The sequence below is a fragment of the Callospermophilus lateralis genome, chromosome 3 (assembly GCF_048772815.1).
Source record: "Callospermophilus lateralis isolate mCalLat2 chromosome 3, mCalLat2.hap1, whole genome shotgun sequence".
Lineage (NCBI taxonomy): Eukaryota > Metazoa > Chordata > Mammalia > Rodentia > Sciuridae > Callospermophilus > Callospermophilus lateralis.
Window position 1 is genome coordinate 67,147,481 of NC_135307.1, and position 18,446 is coordinate 67,165,926.

At 36.2% G+C, this 18,446-nt stretch overlaps 1 protein-coding gene across 5 annotated transcripts in view; it reads right to left on the reverse strand.

The window, feature by feature from the left end:
• The window catches only part of Syne2 (spectrin repeat containing nuclear envelope protein 2), a 336,103-nt gene that overhangs the window by 177,232 nt on the left and 140,425 nt on the right, over positions 1-18,446 (reverse strand). For all 5 annotated transcript variants that reach the window (XM_077109148.1, XM_077109147.1, XM_076850387.2 and 2 more), the window contains 8 exons: positions 16,529-16,708; positions 15,586-15,736; positions 6,883-7,041; positions 5,957-6,115; positions 3,877-3,978; positions 2,596-2,796; positions 2,079-2,250; positions 1,251-1,363 (listed from right to left, as the gene is read on the reverse strand). In XM_077109148.1, coding sequence (XP_076965263.1) covers positions 1,251-1,363; positions 2,079-2,250; positions 2,596-2,796; positions 3,877-3,978; positions 5,957-6,115; positions 6,883-7,041; positions 15,586-15,736; positions 16,529-16,708 — 1,237 coding nt within the window. The remainder of the gene's footprint in view (positions 1-1,250; positions 1,364-2,078; positions 2,251-2,595; positions 2,797-3,876; positions 3,979-5,956; positions 6,116-6,882; positions 7,042-15,585; positions 15,737-16,528; positions 16,709-18,446) is intronic.

The window sequence follows — 18,446 nt, forward strand, 5'->3', positions numbered from 1 at the left end:
AAAAGCCAATTATGATCTAAAGGTAGTCACTTGCCACCCCCACAACACTTTTCTAAAGCAGTACACAGATGTTGCCAGTTCCCAGTTAACATTCTCACAGAAGGAAAGTAATGAAGGTGTGGCTAACTCCAATGGTGGAGGACCTATGGTAGTTCTGGATATACGTATCCATTTGCACTTGAATCTGACTTTCTGGATATCACCTCTAGCACAGCAGTATAGAGCCACCATAAGGTCCCTCAGAGCAGGACCAGGAAAGCTATATTCTCCTCTCCTGGCTCTGCTCAACTCTTCCTAAATACTTGCTCTGACATCCTTATATAAAACTAAACACTATTTTCTATTTAACCTTTCCAACACCAGAATTTTTTTTCCCAATGTTTGTATTTCAAAGGTTTGGGTGTGAATTGGTGAGGCCCATGAAATGGGCAAATTAAAAGCAAGAGAAAAAAAAAAAAGTGGGGCTTTAAAGAAACAAGAAAGATGATTCCAGTAATAAAGCATAGTACCATTAAAACAATAAATTAAACAAAATGTTTAGTGCTTTCAATAAGCTTGAGAACATGACTTGTCATCAAAATATTAATGTACTAGATAATCTACCCCAAAATGATCAATATTTAAGGGTGCCAAAGGTATCTTACAAGCTCTGTACACTCAGTGCTCTGTCTAGCAATACATTAAAGTTCAATTGCAATTTTTATCAGAAATATGACTGGGGGGCTGGGGTTGTGGCTCAGTGGTAGAGCACTTGTCTGGCAGAGCCTGGGTTCGATCCTCAGCATCACATTAAAAAAAAAATTAAAAGGTATTGTGTCCAACCACAAGTTAAAAATAAAATATTAAAAATATTTTTAAAAATATGACTGGGAAAATAATTAAATGAAGTCATCTTTTTTCAAGGGAAAAAAAGAAATTTTATAGTCCAAATTAGGTGAAGTCTTCATCTTTGATCAAACATGATTTTAACACAATTGAATTAACTAAAACAGCATCTTAGAGTAGTATCAAAGTGGAACTTGTTTAAGCTACTTGCACACTTAACTCAGTAAAAACAGAGTTCCAAAATATTTAGGAAAAAAGCCTGGTTACTTGGAACTATCATCTGTTAAGTAAAAAAAAAAAAAAATAGTCAAAGTAATTATTATTTTATCTACTTAAAATTAAGTTTCATGCTGCCAATATTTTAGTTATGATAGACTGATTAAAACGTACATATACATTTTAATATGTATACGTGTGTATCTTACAGAAAGTATTTGCAGCTTTTGTTCCACACTCTTTTTTGTTTCTGATGAGTCGAAGCACTCTTCAAGCCTCACTTTAATCTTGCTGAACCAGTCATTGAAGTTCTTGCATTGATCTACAGGAAGTAAGGGAGAAAAAAGCTCTATATATTCCAGCAGAATTCCATACACCTTACTATGTAAGAGATTTTATAACCTGTTTCCTACACCATCCTGGAAAGTGGTAATACATCCTGAAATCCAATTATGAGGCCTAATATAGTCTACAAAGTAATTTGGTATGTTTTACACCAAATCTCCCTCTTATTTATTTATTTTTTTTGGGGGGAGGGGTGACGGGGACTGAGGATTTAACCCAAGGGCACTTTTCCAATGAGCTATATCCCCAGCCCTTTTTACTTTTTATTTTGAGACAAGGTCTTACTAAGTTTCTTAGGGCCTCACTAAGTTGCTGAGGCTGGCCTCAAACATGCAAACCTCTTGTCTCAGCCTCCCGAGTCACTGGGACTACAGGTGTGTGCCACCACACCTGGCTAAACCAAATCTCCTTTCAAAGACACTTGTACAGACAGAACACAAGCAGCCTTCCAGACTCATTGAGCACAGTTGAGTAGTTCAAACTTAACTTTTAAATTAAGATTTGGGGCTTTAAAGAAAAACACATTATTTAATGCCAGGCATTAATCAGTAAGTATTTCCCCCCAAAGGTTTTATCCAAATAATCTTCCTTTAAATACAGTCTGTGCAAACCATTTATAAGTCAGGCTTAGATTAGTTTTTGGGTTCACAGTACTATCTTCATACTTCAAGTAAGAGGAACATCACACTCACCATTCAATAATGAAGAAAAGTGATCTTGCAAAACACCTTTTTTGGTATTAAATAAATCGCTGACACTTTCATATTGCCTCTTCAATTCAGAGAGTTCAGGGGTGAGACAACCTATTTGATGCTCAAGTACTATCATGTTGTGCTTCTGCTGTAGAATTTCTTGTTGTATCTCCTACAGATGTAAACAAACAACCACCATTAAGTCTTAAAACAGGCTCAAGTCACAGATGACAGACATCTCAATTGTTTTGAAAAAGTCTACAAGATTTTGAATGAATGGATTTGCTTTCTCTTTGCTAGCAGGTGTACAATCCATTGCAAATTTAATTTTAAAAAGTTACCGTAGACAAAGCAATTCAAACATCAAAGTGCTAAATACACAGAAACTGATTTTCTGGGTATCCCCCCCAACCCCAGAACTTCCATTTCTTTCTGTTTTTATTAACGGAAAAAGGTCAAGACCATGAAAAATGTGAGAGTAAGCCTGAAAATCAGAAGATGAGCAACTGGGCAGCACCTCGAGTTTAGTGAAAATCTCCAAGCTGTCAGAAGGAGACAGGGCTTTCAAGAGGGACTCCGTCATCCCGATCTGGGTCTTGGCTTGGTCGAGATCCTCCCTCAGCTCAGCTGTGCTGCTACCAAGCTCGAAGCAATTGGACTCTCCTGATATATACTTTTTCACATGTTCCATCTTGTTCAAAATAGAGCGCTCCATGACCTGAAATCATGCAACATGTAGTTCTGTGACGGATCTTATCGAACTAGACTGCAAGGCAAAAGGCATTGCTAGAAAGTAACAAGACTGCTTCATTTCAATATGAAAAAAAAAATTCTTCTCATTGCTCTACATTATTCCATATCACCAATACAATGATAGGAACATTGCCTTGGAAAAAAAATAAAGAATAACATAGAAAAACTGAAATTAGCATTGTGAGTTTTTTTCTAAGACATTAATTGGAATCCTTCCCCCAAAATAAGTTTTATCTAACATATCAACTGAAGTAATATCTCAAGGCACTTATGAGATAAGACAGATAAGATTAAAACACACAGAAAAAAATTAGACAGCATTGATTGCTTTTTATGTATACAGCATCCAGGTAAGCACTTCCTGTGCAAAATACAGGCTTAAGAAGGTTGAATAACAGGACTGGGGTTGTAACTCCCCAGTACACGTGGGAGGTGCTAGGTTCGATCCTCAGCACCACATAAAAATAAATAAATAAAAGAAAGGTATTGTGTCCATCTACAACTAAAAACCATAAACAACAACAATAAAAAAAACAAAGAGGGTTGAATAACTTGCCCAATACAAAGCTAATAGGTGATACAGCCAGGATGTTACCTACAAAGTACCTCCAGAGTTCTTATTTAACCACTGTGCACACTGATCCAAATAAAATTGAGACAATTATCTTCATACAACAGAAGATAGCAATTAATAAATCTTATAGAGTCTGACTTGAGTCATATTCTCTTTCCTGCACCCAAGACATTCACAAGAAATTATTGTTACTTTACATGGAAACACAGCCACATGTGACCCTTTACATAATACACCTGTAAATGAGTAAAAGGAGAACAGAAGAGTGCAAAAATACAATATTTTCTTCATGCTAATCATGGGAAAAAAATTATTATCTATGCCAACTACAAAATTTGGTTGGATTTAACAGAAATCAAATAAATAATGATCCTAATTTTATGTTTAAGATTTAGAATGCTTGGTTTATGAAGACTATTTAGAGGCTTTAGAGAATCTTTAATTGAGGATTTTAAGTGGAAATTCTCTTACCTGCAATTCAAGTGGTTTTTCATTACTTTGAAGCAGAAACTGTATTTCGGTCACTCTTCTAGAAAATTCTGAAGTTTGTTGTTCATGGACTTGTAACTCTTCCTAAAACACATAATTTTAAAGGAAAATATCTTCTTATTTCATCACCAAATTTCCGGTAGCCATGATTATTACTGCTGATAGAAACTGAGAATGCCTTTGAATTTTCTCTAATCACTTGTTTTCTGACAGAGTCCTGGGAGTCAGAAACTAAAGTGTCTCTACAGGTCAGATAATTGCTATCACCGAGTGACGCATTCTAGTTTTAAGGCAATAGAGAGAGGAAAGGCCTATGCTGCAAAACTGCATGGTCTGCCTAAAAGTATTACAAACTTCTTAGATATGTGTGTTTGGGCTGTGAATGCTTTGTCCACACTTGCAGATTTTGGCAGGTTTTGGCAGGTTTGGCCCATGGGCTGGCAGTTTATATTCTTTAACTTCAGATTTCTAAACAACCTATATAGTTCAAGACAAATTTAAGTGATTCTTAGAGATGATTTATTTATACTTAAGAGAACCATTGTTTTAATTCGTAACTACCATCACATCTCCAGGAAACCAGACATCTTCACACATTTAAAAAATGGTTTCCATAAAAATGGATATATGAATTAAAAAGAGAATAAGATACAAAGAGGGATAAAATGATAGTGAAGCATTTGCTTCATGCACACACAGTTTTATATTACAAAATCCACAAAAAACTGCCAACCTTTGTTTTCTCACCCAGCAAGATGATGATTTTACATGATAAAAACCCAATAATACATGAACAAATAAGTGGTTAGAAAGCATTCTTCTCAGAGTTAAGAGACAACTTTAACTTTTTCCAAATAACAAAGTCTGAGATTACTGTTTAAAACAAACAAACAAACAAACAAAAAACAGCTTTTTTAAGTTCTATAAAGACACTGATTCTCATTCTCTTTATTTTAATAATCTTTTTGAGGGACTGTCGAATTTAAATAAATGTTGTCTATATCAGGAGGCTCTAGATCAGGGGTTAACAAACTATAGCCTCAGAGCTGAGAGCTTCTTTGTGTAAATATTTATTGGAACCCAGCTACTTCCAAGGATTTTTGAACTGTTTATCAGTTTGACACTATAACAGCAATGATGAGTAGTTATTGCAGAGACAGAATGATCCATAAACCTAAAATATTTACTATATGGCCCTATAAGAAAAGGTTTGCCTACCCCTGGGGTATACACTTCCCTTACCTGGGAACAATAATACATTTTGTTAGAACTTCTGCAAAGAGTTCTTAACATTTTTTTTTAAATACTATGTACCCCTTGGGCAATTTGTGAAATCTATGGGTCCTTTGCATAATAATAATTGAAAAATAAAACATAAGGAAAATTATATAATGTTACAAATGAAAATAATTACACTGGGTTATAGTTATCAAAATATTAAAAATAATGTGTGACATATATTGCTTCATGTTTCTCTATTAATATCTTAAATGACAAGATCCAACAGTGGGCCCACTATATCCTTTGCTTTCAAACTAGTAATAAGGACACAGGTATAAACAATCAAATAATGATCTAAAATATCTGTGATTTTCTTTCTTTTTTTTAAATCTGTGATTCTCTTGATAATGAAGTCACCTATGATGCTCATCCTACCATATATGTTCCCTATATTCATAATTGAAACAAATGCTATATTAAACTAGATGTTTGTGAAAATAAAGACGCAATCTTTTGCCATCCAAGATCATTTTATCCATGAACTCCCTTGGTGTCCGTAAACCCCCTGTTAACAATATCCTCTATCACCATCCTGGATGTCACAAAGGAATGGATAGAGTTCAGGTTCCTTTCAAGGAATAAATAAAAGAGATAAAATATTTCTTTGTGATTTTTCTGTCCTGATCCAAGAGAGCAAACTCAGTATTACAGTGTCAACAATATGCAAACAAAACATCTATGTCCAAAAAATAAAATAAGATAAAATAAAATTTTTAAATCTGTTTTGAATAAAATTTCAAATTATAAAAAAAAAAAATCTATGTTATCTCTGTTGAATCACCTTCAGCCTTTCTCTGTCCTCTTCAGTCAGCTGTGAATTCCTTTCTCGAAGGACATTTTCAGTCCACTCATCAACGACACTTTTCAAATTAAAAAGTTTGTCCCATAAAGCCAGAGCTCGACCAAGATTTTCATAGTAGTCTTCTGTCTTCTCATTTATCTACCATAATGTAAAAGCAGAAGTAACACATGTAGTGGTGAAAAGAAGTAGGAAAACCACTGTTCCAGTCAAATACTATTTCTAAAATAAAATTTGAGTTTGAATTTATTATTACTGGAGAAATAATCTGTTTTATGATCATCAAAAATATTATTTATTTAATCTACCATGTAGTTCTTTCTCTTAAAAAAATTGTAGTTCACTTGCTATATCTTATATCAATTGAAAGCAATAGTCTTATTTTAAAAATTTTATTTATTTATTTTTTAATATTTATTTTTTTAGATGTAGATGGACACAACACAATGCTTTTATTTTTATGTGGTGCTGAGGATCGAACCCAGGTCCTGCCCATGCTAGGCGAGCACTCTACCTCTGAGCCACAATCCCCCCCCAAAATATGCTTTTTAAAAGCAAATGAAATATAATATAGATAAATCCTTAGTTTGTAATTCATAAACATGTTATCACTTCTCAACCAAAAATATACAGTTAAATATCAATATCCTGCACAAATGCATAATAGATTAGCTAGTTTATGTACATAAGTTGAGTAACTATTTTTGTACCTAGAAGATTATAGACCCACTTATTAGTAGTGCCTAACTCTGGGGTGAAATTAATTCCTGAGTTATAAACTTCATATTATTTGAACATATTTATGACAAATATAGTTTAATTTTTCAATTAGGAATACTAAAGATATTCACCCAAAAAGATTAATTTGTTATAAAACAGAATTTGTAGTCAATAAAATAATCACGTACATCAAGCCATCGATCCACGATAACATTAGCCTCTTTTGCAAAAGGGGGCTCTTCAAAGGTTTTCATTTTATTTAGATAAAATTGTAGATTTTTACAGATCTGGTTTATCTTGTCAACTGATTCTAAATGTTCATTAAATTCTTCTTTGACAATTTCAATCTGTAAAAAAAAGATATGAAAGATATTTTTGATATATTGACATAGGCTAGTAAAAAAAATCACAATTCTATTTTTGTGTTTTATGATCGTAACAAAGAATAATTCTTTCTCACATTGCTCTTTAAACAGTTTTTTTTTTTTTTTTTTTTTTTTTAGAGAGCGAGAGAGAGAGAGAGAGAGAGAGAGAGAGGAAATTTTAATATTTATTTATTTTTTTTAGTTTTCGGCGGACACAACATCTTTGTTTGCATGTGGTGCTGAGGATCGAACCCGGGCCGCACGCATGCCAGGCGAGCGCGCTACCGCTTGAGCCACATCCCCAGCCCTTTAAACAGTTTTTATTGTCCCATTTTCTCTACACTTTCTAGTATATACAATCTTCATTAATTTAATGATAATCTTACACTCAAATTTCCTCCTACTCTGCATTATGAGAAAGTTATAATGGTCAAAAAATATTTCTAGCCATGAGAAATAAGATTCTGTCAAAAAAAAAGCATATCCATTTAAATGGATAAAATATATGATAGTCCCTATATTTCTCTACTAAAAATTGCATCTTTAATGTTAAAGAACTTAAGTGCTTATCAGAATAAATAAACAGAATTCAAAAGCTCTAATATGAATTTTTTAATCTTCCTGAAGGTGAAATACTACTTTATAAAAAAGAAAATCTCCTATATAAAGAACTAAAAAACTTAACACCAAAAAAAAAAAAAAATAACCAATCAATAAATAAGCAAAGGAACTGAGCAGATACTTCACAGAAGAAGAAATACAAATGGTCAACAAATATATGAAAAAATTTTCACCATCACTAGCAATTAGAGAAATGCAAATTAAAACTACACTGAGATTTCATCTCATGTCAGTCAGAATGGCAATTATCAAGAATACAAGTAACAATAAATGTTGGCAAGGATGTGGAGAAAGAGGTGCACTCATATATTGCTGGTGGGACTACAAATTGGTGCAACCACTCTGGAAAGCAGTATGGAAAACTTGGAATGGAACTACCATTTGACCCAGTTATCCCAGTCCTCGGCATTTACCCAAAGGACTTAAAATCAGTATACTGTAGTGACAGGGCCACAAACAATGTTCACAGCAGCTCAATTCACAATAGTTAAGCTATGGAACCAACAGAGGTGCTCTTCAATAGATGAATGGATAAAGAAAATGTGGTACATATACACAATGGAATATTACTCAGGCAAAAGAAGAATAAAATTATGGCATTTGCTGGTAAATGAATGGACATGGAGACTACCATGCTAAGTGAAATAAGTCAATCCCAAAAAACCAAAGGCTGAATGTTGTCTCTCTGATATGTGGACGATAACTCACAATGGAGTTCACTGGATTGAACAAGGGTACTTGGGGGAAGGAAGAGGGAGAGGAAATGTGAAAGACAGTAGAATTAATTGGACATAACTTTCCTATGTACACATATGAATACATAAATAGTGTAACCCTACATCGTGTACAACCACAGAATGGGAAGTTATATCCCATGTGTGTATGATATGTCAAAATACATTCTACTCTCATGTAAAACTAAAAAGAAAAAAGTAAAAAAGAAAGAAAGAAAGAAATTCTCCAATCACTTAAAAACTAAACAACTTAGTCTTTCTTTGGTCAGTATCCATGTGCGGTTGGTTCCAGAACCCCCGAGTGCACAACAAAATCCACAGATGCTCAAGTACCTGATATAACATGGCAGAGTATTTGCATATAATCTATGCACACTCTCCTGTGTAAATCTGATCATCTCTAGAAACTTAAGCAGTTTTTACACTCTATAGTTTAAAAAATAATAATAAGAGAAAAAAAGATCTGTCCATGTTCAGTACCAACACAATTTTGAAAAACTACACTCTGCAGTTGGCTGGATCTGCACATGAAGAACCGATGGATGGGTCAAAGAGTAAGTCTCAAGGGAAAATCTTAAAATACATCAAGCAGAATGAAACTGAATATAAAGCATCAAAACACGGGGGACACACAGCACTGCTCAGAGGGAAGCTATAGCACTAAAGCATGCTCAAGATATGAGGAACAGTTTCCAATCAATGGCCTGTGCTACTGCTTCAGGAACTCAGGAAAAGGATAAAATAAACCCAGAGCAATTAAAGAGAAGTAATACAAAAAATAAAAGCAGAAACGAGTTAGGTTGAAAATAGAAGAACATTAGGGGAAAAATCAATAAAACAAAAGCTAGTTCTTAGAAAAGAGAGTAGAACTGACAAATCTCTAAAGACTGACAGGGAAAGAGAGAGAAGAAAGCAATACCAAGATGAGGAATGGAGCAAAGGATGTCACTGCAGACATTAGGCAGCAAAAGGTGACGGAGGAGTGCTATAAATAATCCACTGAATTAAGTTTGAGAACTGAGATGAAATGGAACAACACTTCGAAAAACACAAAGGACTACGATGCATCTATCTTTAAATATGTAACATGAACAGCTCCATTAATATAAAGGATGTTGAATGTATGACATGAAAACTTTCAAACAGACAAACAAACAAACCAACAAACAAACCTACAGGTCCAGATAGTTTCACTAGAGAATTCTAGCAAACTGCCAAAGAGGAATAAGCATCAATTATATATAATCTCTTCTAAAAAACACAAGAAGCAGAAACATTCCCAATATCCTTTGTGAATACGCATACATCAGCAAGTAGAATTCAGCAATATATAAGAAATATTAAATACCTGGTCATTTATTCCTGAAAAACAAAAATTTATATTTACCAAAGACCCCTGCATAAATATTATAGCAGCTTTATTCATAATAGATAGAAATTGAAAAGAACCTCAATGTCCTTCAGTGGGTGTTGTACATGTATACCAAACAGCACCACAGTCAGAAAAATGAACACACCATCAGTCTAGCAAGAATCTCAATCAATCTCCATGAGTTATGCTGAGCGAAAATACCTAATCCCAAAAGGTGACATGCCAGATGATTCTATTTATAGTACATTTTTGAAATGATGATATTATATATATAAAGAATATATAACCAGTTGTCAGGAGTTAAGGAAGGTATGGGAGTCATACAATGATAGTAAGAGGCATCCAGTAGTAATGTAGACGTTCCTTATCGTGGCTGCATCGGTGTCAATATCGTGATTGTGACATTGTATTTATAGTTTTACAAGATTTTACCACTGAAGAAACTCAGTGAAGGGTACACAGGATCTCTTTTGATTGTTTCTTACAACTACATGTAAATCTATAATCATCTCAAAATTAAAACTTGAATTTAGGAACTGAGTGTATAGCTCAGTGGTAGAGCATTTGCCTAGTATGCACAAAGCCCTGGTTATGATCCCCTGCACAACACACACACACACACACACACACACACACACACGTTTAATTTTTAAAAAGCTGAAATTAAGTAAAATCTTTAAAATGGAAAAATAAGAAACTGCAGGTATAGCTTAGTGATGGAGTGTTTGCCGAGCATTCATAAGACTCTGCATTCTATCCCTAGTAACACACACATAAACACATACACACACACACACACAAATATAATTGCAAAGTTCTTCGAAGGTAGAATTTGTTATACTGGCACAATAACCACTGGGTTATTGTGAAGAGGAAAGAAAGGGCAGGAGAGGTACTTTCAGCTATAACAGGTTTTGTTCTACACAAAATAGAAGGCATAAAGTAATGAGAACTAGGCCCACTCTGACATTTCTCAAACGTTAATTGTGCCCTGACATTTTCAGCCTTTCTGTTTTTGCTTTTGCTCTTCTGTCTTTAACTAAAGACAGTGGAAATGTGGTACCTTATCCTAGATAAACATCCAGGTTTCTATGGTTTTGAAGGACAAAACTCCCAGCAGTATCCAGTTACTGGTGCTAAGCATCATGAAGATACTGTGATTGACAGTTTGTAAAGACAATTCCCAAGTCACCACCAAATTAACTGAAAGTTATATTAATAATCAGCACTAAAATTTCCTTTTCACAGTTTTAAAAATCTGAGAAAAGGGGCTGGCAATATAGCTCAATTGGTAGAGTGCTTGCCTCGCATGCACAGGCCCTGGGTTTGATCCCCAACCCCACCAAAAAAAAAAAAAAAAAAAAAAAAAATCACCAGTGTACTAAAATTTCTGTATTTTACATATAAAATAACTTTTCAGCAAATATATAAGGTGCCCTTATATTAAGATAAAGAATTTCCAATAAAACAAGAAAGTCTGGACTATGACACATTTCTTAAGGGTTGATTAGTTATTTTATTAATTTTTATTATTTTATATACATATATGTGCATATATATATATATGGGGGGGCAATGCTGGAGCCTCACATGTGCTAGGCAAGTGCTCTATATCTGAACTATACTCCCAGCCCTTACTAATTTTAAAATACCTTTTGTAATCAAATCTTTCCAGCTAAATAAAGAGTTCGGGCAAAGCAAAGTTAACCAATTTTAACTTCTGTTATATATTAATTTCAAATATGCTTTCAAATCATGCAGTTCTACGCAGTGTTTGAAACATGATGCTGTGATCAGCTCTTCCTGGGTAATAATAAGGATTTTGCCTGTTATTAGCATGTGGTCTTGGGAAAGTTCCTATACTCTTATCCTCAATGTCTTTCTTCTTACACAAGCAAATTGCCAGTATGACTGTACAAATTCCAAAACAGAAACTGGACCACACTTATAAATAAGTACAATCTGTGTTCAAGGGTAAGTTCTTTTTTCTGCTTCACATTGCTTCCTTACTGTTCACCAGACAAGATGAGTAACAGCCCCGTGGGACCAGTATTTAGCACCTATCTTCTCTCCTACTCACAGAGGCAGAAGGACTCAGCATACAATGGCCAAGCCATCAACACTAAAAGTTATCATTATCACCACCATCATCACTATTAGTATGATTTTAATAGTAGTAGCAATTACTTAAAACCTCAAGCCCACAAGACAATCCTATTCAGTCTCAATTTATATGGCTTCAGGGTTTTGGGCTTCTGAGGCAAGTAAGAAATGGAGAGAAGAGGAGATGAACACAGTGAAGAATGGTGAGAAACACAGAAATAAGTAACTTGATAAAGTGCAGCAATGAACATCTTCCATATTAAGAGTTTTCCACATTTAAGATTATATCCTTATGATCTATTCCTACAAGCAAAATATTTGATCAAATTGTAGAAAGATTTTCAAAGATCTTAAATAATATTGCCAAAGAATTTCCTAAAAGAGCCATATAATACACTCTTTCACCAACAACGTAAAGAGTGATTGTTTTATTGACTATCAAAAAAGCTCAATTAATATGAAAGTTAAAAAAAAAAAGATATTGTCAAATAATTTTGGTGTCCTTTTGATTCTTACTTTAATTAACAATCTGAATTTACTAAGTATATACAAACAACCATTAGGATCACAGGGGTTTTCTCACCAATTTCTATCAGTTCTGTACAGATTACTGCAAACCTTATGCTATCGTACTTATTGAAAGTATTTTTCACTCTACAGAATTATATAAAATAGTTCAAAAAATTTAAGATTTAGTATAATAATAATTTCTGTATATGGGGCATGTTTATGTGAACTGCTATTGCTCAATAGTATAAATACCATATATAGAAATCATTTACTAAAAGCCCATATTCTTTGATTTATTCATGGTTAAAATTATTGTTGAAATGAGAAGGCACAAAGTCTTCATGTTATTTAATAAGGAACCATAGGGAGCTGGGGGTGTATCTCAGTGATAAGAGTTCAGAAAGCATGAGCCCCTACGTTCAATCCCCAGCACTGGGGGGAGGGGGAAAAAGCCATAATATGCTCTTGTCACAGTGATTCCTCATCACAAGTGGCAAAGAACTGATAAGCCATTCCTTTTTTCTCAATACAAAGACAATAAAAAGGTCAGCAAATATTAAAATGCCAGTTTCCATATTTTTAAGTTAAATATTCTATATCCTATAACCATAAAGTTGGGTTTCTGTCTAAACCTGTTTAATCCAAAAATAAATGAATAAATAAACTTTTGTAATATTCAAGGATTTAATAGCTATCTTGCAAGAACTATAGACTTATAACCATGAGACAATATATGTAACATGTTTGTTATGAGAAATGACATGTTGGCACGTAGTGAATTTTTTTTATAAAATCTGAAAAAAAAATGAGCCTAGAGGGGAGGGGTTTGGGAGTAAGGTGAAGGGGAGAAGCCAGCCACTTGTGCCATAGAATTTCAAAAAAGGCTTGAAATTACCTCAAGATACCCAGGAAGGCAGGTACAAAGAGCCCCAAACAGGAAAAGAGGATAATTTTTTAAAAGAGAAACACTTGACCCTCAGTGCCCTTCTCCTCCCTGACAGAGATGGAGGTTGACTTTCTGGAGAGGCTCTGAACTTGAGGATGCTAAGCACAGCTAGGGATAGGGGTGGGCTCCTGTTGTAGCAGTCACAGAGGAGCTAATGAAGTAAAAGGGTCAGAACTGGCCACTAGGGAGACTCACCCAGAGAGTGGCCAATGCCTAGAGGTGATGAGAGGAAGTTTTATCTGTTGGAAGTTTCATCATCCAGAAAGGACAGTTTAGAGTTACAGGTTTATGCAGGTATGGGGTCATGGGAAGAGGTTTTGGGCACCTTAGAAGAGCTGCAGATCAGCCTCACATAGGGTGGGCCTGGTGGCTAATGCTCATCAAGACACTGTTTAATTACCAGGCTCTGAACCTAGGTGCCTGTGCTAAGTGCTCACCAGGCCAGGAAAGGGCCGCTTTCTTCTGGCAAAAGGGTTACTTAGCAGGGCTAAAGCAGGGCTCCAGGACTGAGGAAGAGTCACATAAACAAAGAAAAGTGGCAAGTCAAGAGGCACTAGGTATCTGTTCAGTGTACAAGGCAGGGACACAGGGTCTGTTGAATTAAGCAGAGACCTTGACCCTGAAACAAGAGGACAAGGTGGGAAATTGGGGACACAGAAAGAGGGTGGTTACATGAACTGGGACACAAGCTGGAGGGCATCTTAGAAGGCTGAACATGATTCTCTGAGAACAAAGAAACCAGAGTTCCTTAAATCCACTAAAATGAGGAGAGAATCCTCTGCGATCCTAGTTCCCACGACCAGGAAAAAACCCAAAGCTGCTTCCACTGGATGGAACCAGACAGGCTGCATCTCAGCAGTTCTAACCGTCTGCTCATGATCTTGGTGGCCTTCTTGGAGGAAGTCTGATAGGAAGACAGTTACACAGTCACCTCTTTTACAGTTGGTCTCCAAACAGGGCCCCTCCTGATGAGCAAGCTCTATGAAACTGAGTCCGAGAAGGGGCACCCCCAATGAGGGCTATTCCTGACACTCTGGGTGGCACTTTGAGCTTGTTGGCTTATAGTTCTATGTAAAGACCACTCTGCCTGTAAAAATCTGGTCCATTTATGCTTCAAATGAGTTGCTCTTGGTGACCAGAAAGTTTAATGAAATTGCTTTCTAACACCCAGGTATATCAGGCTGACTATGTATCACACATGCTTGTGATGCCTTGACCGCACTTTAACTTTAAACTCATAAATCTGGTGGAGGGGCTGGGTTGTGGCTCAGCGGTAGAGTGGTCGTCTAGCACGTGCAGGGCCCTGGGTTCGATACTCTGCACCACATAAAAATAAAATAAAGGTATTGTGTCCATCTACAACTAAAATAAAATATATAAAAAAAATCTGGTGGAAAAAAAACGACTTTTTGATGTAAGGTCATGTAGTATAGTATGGTGTATTCTTTTCTAACTATTTCGTTCTTCTGCTACACTAGTTGATGACTACTATACATAAAATCATAGAAAATAATGACATCTAGTGTCCAAAAATGTTATTCATTTTACCATATGAAGTTTTGATTGGTGAGGCCACAGACACAGTTGCAGTTACTTGGAGATTTAGCTCACACATCTTTACAGGGAATAAGTAAAAAATACAATTTTTCCCCTGTTCATTCAGAACAGAGGAGATTTTCCTGTTACCTCTGTTCTCTCAAAACTGCAGTGAAGTCTCAGCTTCCCTTCAGGAAGTAAGTGAAAGGGCTGTTATAGCCTTACAGAGAGCAGCAGACCACAGTCCCAGTATCAAAACCCAAACACAAGTAACCCAGTACCAATGCCAATGTGTGAACTGATTGTTTGTTTTTTAAAGTGCTGGTGAAAAATTCAACATATTCTTAGATAGCTGGTAAAATAGAGTCACCTGTAACTTCTTTTAAATCTAGTTTCAAAAGTGACATTTATAGCTAGGCACAGTGGCACACACCCATAATCCCAGCAGCTCAGGAAGTTTGCAAGTTCAGGAGGATTGCAAGTTCAAAGCCAGTCTTAGCAACTTAGTGAGGCCCTAAGCAACTTAGGAAGACTGTCTCCAAAAAAAATGGGAGTTTGGGGACATGTCTCAGTGGTTAAGCATCCCTGGTTTCACTCCCTGGTACAAAAAAGAAAAAAAAAAAAAAGACATTTATAATACTCTCTTCCCTGACAGGCTCCTAAGCGAATCCACTAGGTAGATGTTTCTTTTGGAACAGTCTCACCTCTGCGATCCTTTTCTTCAGGTTCTCCTTTCCCATGTAGGAAGACTGCAGAGAGATGACATTCTCTTCTTTCTGAATCAAAGTTGTCAAGATACCTTTAAAATTCTGATATTGTTTTAAGAGCTCCAAAACTCTTCCACATTGATCAAGACTGAAGAGAAAAAAAATGTAAGGAAAAAAAAGTATGAAAATAACAAAACCATTTTCTCTTTGTAAGTAAGTATCCTACAATAATGAGCAATAAGTTAAAAAATGACTTTCCCTCTCAATCCAGTTCATAACATTATTTTATCAGTACAACTCTGGAATGATGACACATATATTAACCTGGCAAAACAGATGGTATAAAACCATCTGTATTAGTATTGTCACAAGATCATTATGTAAAGGTTAATAAACTCCAGAGATAAATACATGATTTATAACCCTATAAAACCAGCATCTTAATTTCATCATTATTCTTGGAGATAAAAAAGTAAAGCTATACAGTGAGTTGCTTGGTATCGAGTGTGGCTGATTTGTCATATGACTCTGGAAAAGTTACTTTAGTCTCTTTGGACCTCAGATCTTTCCTCTGTAAAGTCAGAGGGTGAACTAGACCAAACGCCATGAAGAGACTGTATCTTGACTCCTGTATACGTGGGTTCTGGTAAGACATGGGCGGGATCCTGAGAAGAGGGTGCAGAAAGGGCCACGGAGAGGCAGCGGAATTCAGGAGAGCCATCAGGGAGGCTCCAAACTGTCAGGCCGCATCCCCCGAGGAAAAAGAGCGGGAAGTGGCCACAGTCACAGAAGGCCACTGTTAGAAGTTGCCAGAACCACATGACAAACATGGCCCTGTGAGTTCTGTCTGCCCTCTGTCAGGTCTACAGGGTGCATTTTCAACATGACATTTCAAAACATTAATTGTGTACAGATGCAGAAGGGATTTCTTTTCCCTTACCATTCAGCAATGGATGTTTTTGTATTTTCCCACAAGAGCAGGGTACTTTGGCACTGTTGAATCAGAGGTTTTTCTCTGCCATCTTTGAATTGGGGGAGAGAATCAACCATTTCTTCCAAGTGTATCTTCTCTTCTTCATACCCATCTATATCCTTCTCCAGTTTAAGTAATAATTTTTTCCTTGATTATGGATGAGAAAAAAGTTTATTAGCCAATTGTTAACCAATTGGATTCCACACAAATATGGTTAGTGGGGGCAGAGGATACACTTTCTTTCCATTTCTCCTCATGAGATCAATGCCCAAACTACATATTCCTATTACACACTACAGGCAACTCTTTGCATTTCCAGAATACTAATTTGATGTTTTAAATATAATGAATATACAAAATCATAAGCAGTAATATTTTTCTGTGATGAACACATATGCAAAAGGTATACTAATGCATATGAAGAAGAGTGTATGTGTGCGGGTGTGTGGGAAAGATGGCATGGTATGGCAGGAAGACATGGTTGACTGAATACTGCATGGCTGATAAGAAGGGTGAGAGTGGCCAAAGACAAAGAAAAAGGTAAAGGAAATCTTTCAGCTCTACTCTATGTACAAAAAAAGCTCTTCTATATCAAATAGGAGACATTTAACTAAGGGTTTAACCTGTAAACTAATCCCAGAGGGATTTACTCCATTCATCTGAAGCTACTTCCTCTCCTCCAACACTCTCTTGAATCTACTCCCATAAGGCTTTCACCTCCTACTGCTCCATCAAAACTACTATGAAGAGCACCTCAAACTGGGAAATCTGAGCTCCTCAGCCCTCACCTTCCTTCACTGGTCAGCAGCACTTTCCAGGGTTGCTCACTCTCCTTGGTGAAATGCCTTCTTCAATGGCTCCCAGGACCCAGTTGGTTTTCCTCCCACTACACTGACTGCTCCGTCTCAGTACCTCCCCTAATTCCTCCTCATTGCCCTGATCTCCTAACATGGGTGGCCTGGAGTACATACAACTTAGACCTCTTGTCTCTTCCTCAGCACCCTCATCCCATCTCATGGCTTTATTGATACATTCTAAAATCCTGAAAACCCTCAAATGTTTGCTTCTAACTGCACCTTTTTCCTGACCCCATCTATTTTTTAAGATCCAAGTGAAAATTATCACTTGAATGTTGAATAAAGACTTTGAACCTATCATCTCTGAAACTGAGCACACCTGATCTTCCACTCAATACCTGATAAACATCAGTCTTTCTCATCTGTTAATGCCATTCTTCTAGCTGCTCAGGTCACACCTTGGAATCATTCTTGACTCTAATCTTTCTTTTAATGACCGTGTCCAAATGTATCAACACACCTTGTGGACTCTGTCTTCAAAATATATACAGAATCTTACCCCTTTATGACAGCTACCATCATCCCTTACTTGGATAATGTCTTTTCAACTGCTACAGTCTATTCTGAATATATCAACCAGAGAGAACCAGCTATGGTTCAAATAAAATCATTTCCCTCTGCCCAGAACGTTTCAGTGCCATCTTATATCACTCAAAGAAAGAGCCAAAGTCATCACATGGCCCACAAGTCCCTACCTGAGCTAAGTCTCATCCACCCATGCCATCTCTGACCCTCTTTTCCTACCTCTTCCCCTCACTGCTGCACCTTTTCATCTCCTTGCCTCACCTCAAACACACCTGACCTTTGTATCCACTGCTCCCTCAGCCTAGCAGGCTCTTCTTTTTGCATCTCATTTGACTCAAAGATGGCCTTCTCAGTAAAGCCTTCCCCGATGATCCTAGTGAATTGCAACCTCCTCCCCTTCCCTAGTTTTTCTCCATAGGTTTTATCACCACCAGACGTAAACATCTTACTCCTCTCAGTAGATAATAAGTTTTACAAAGGGCAAGAATTTTTTTATTTTTTTA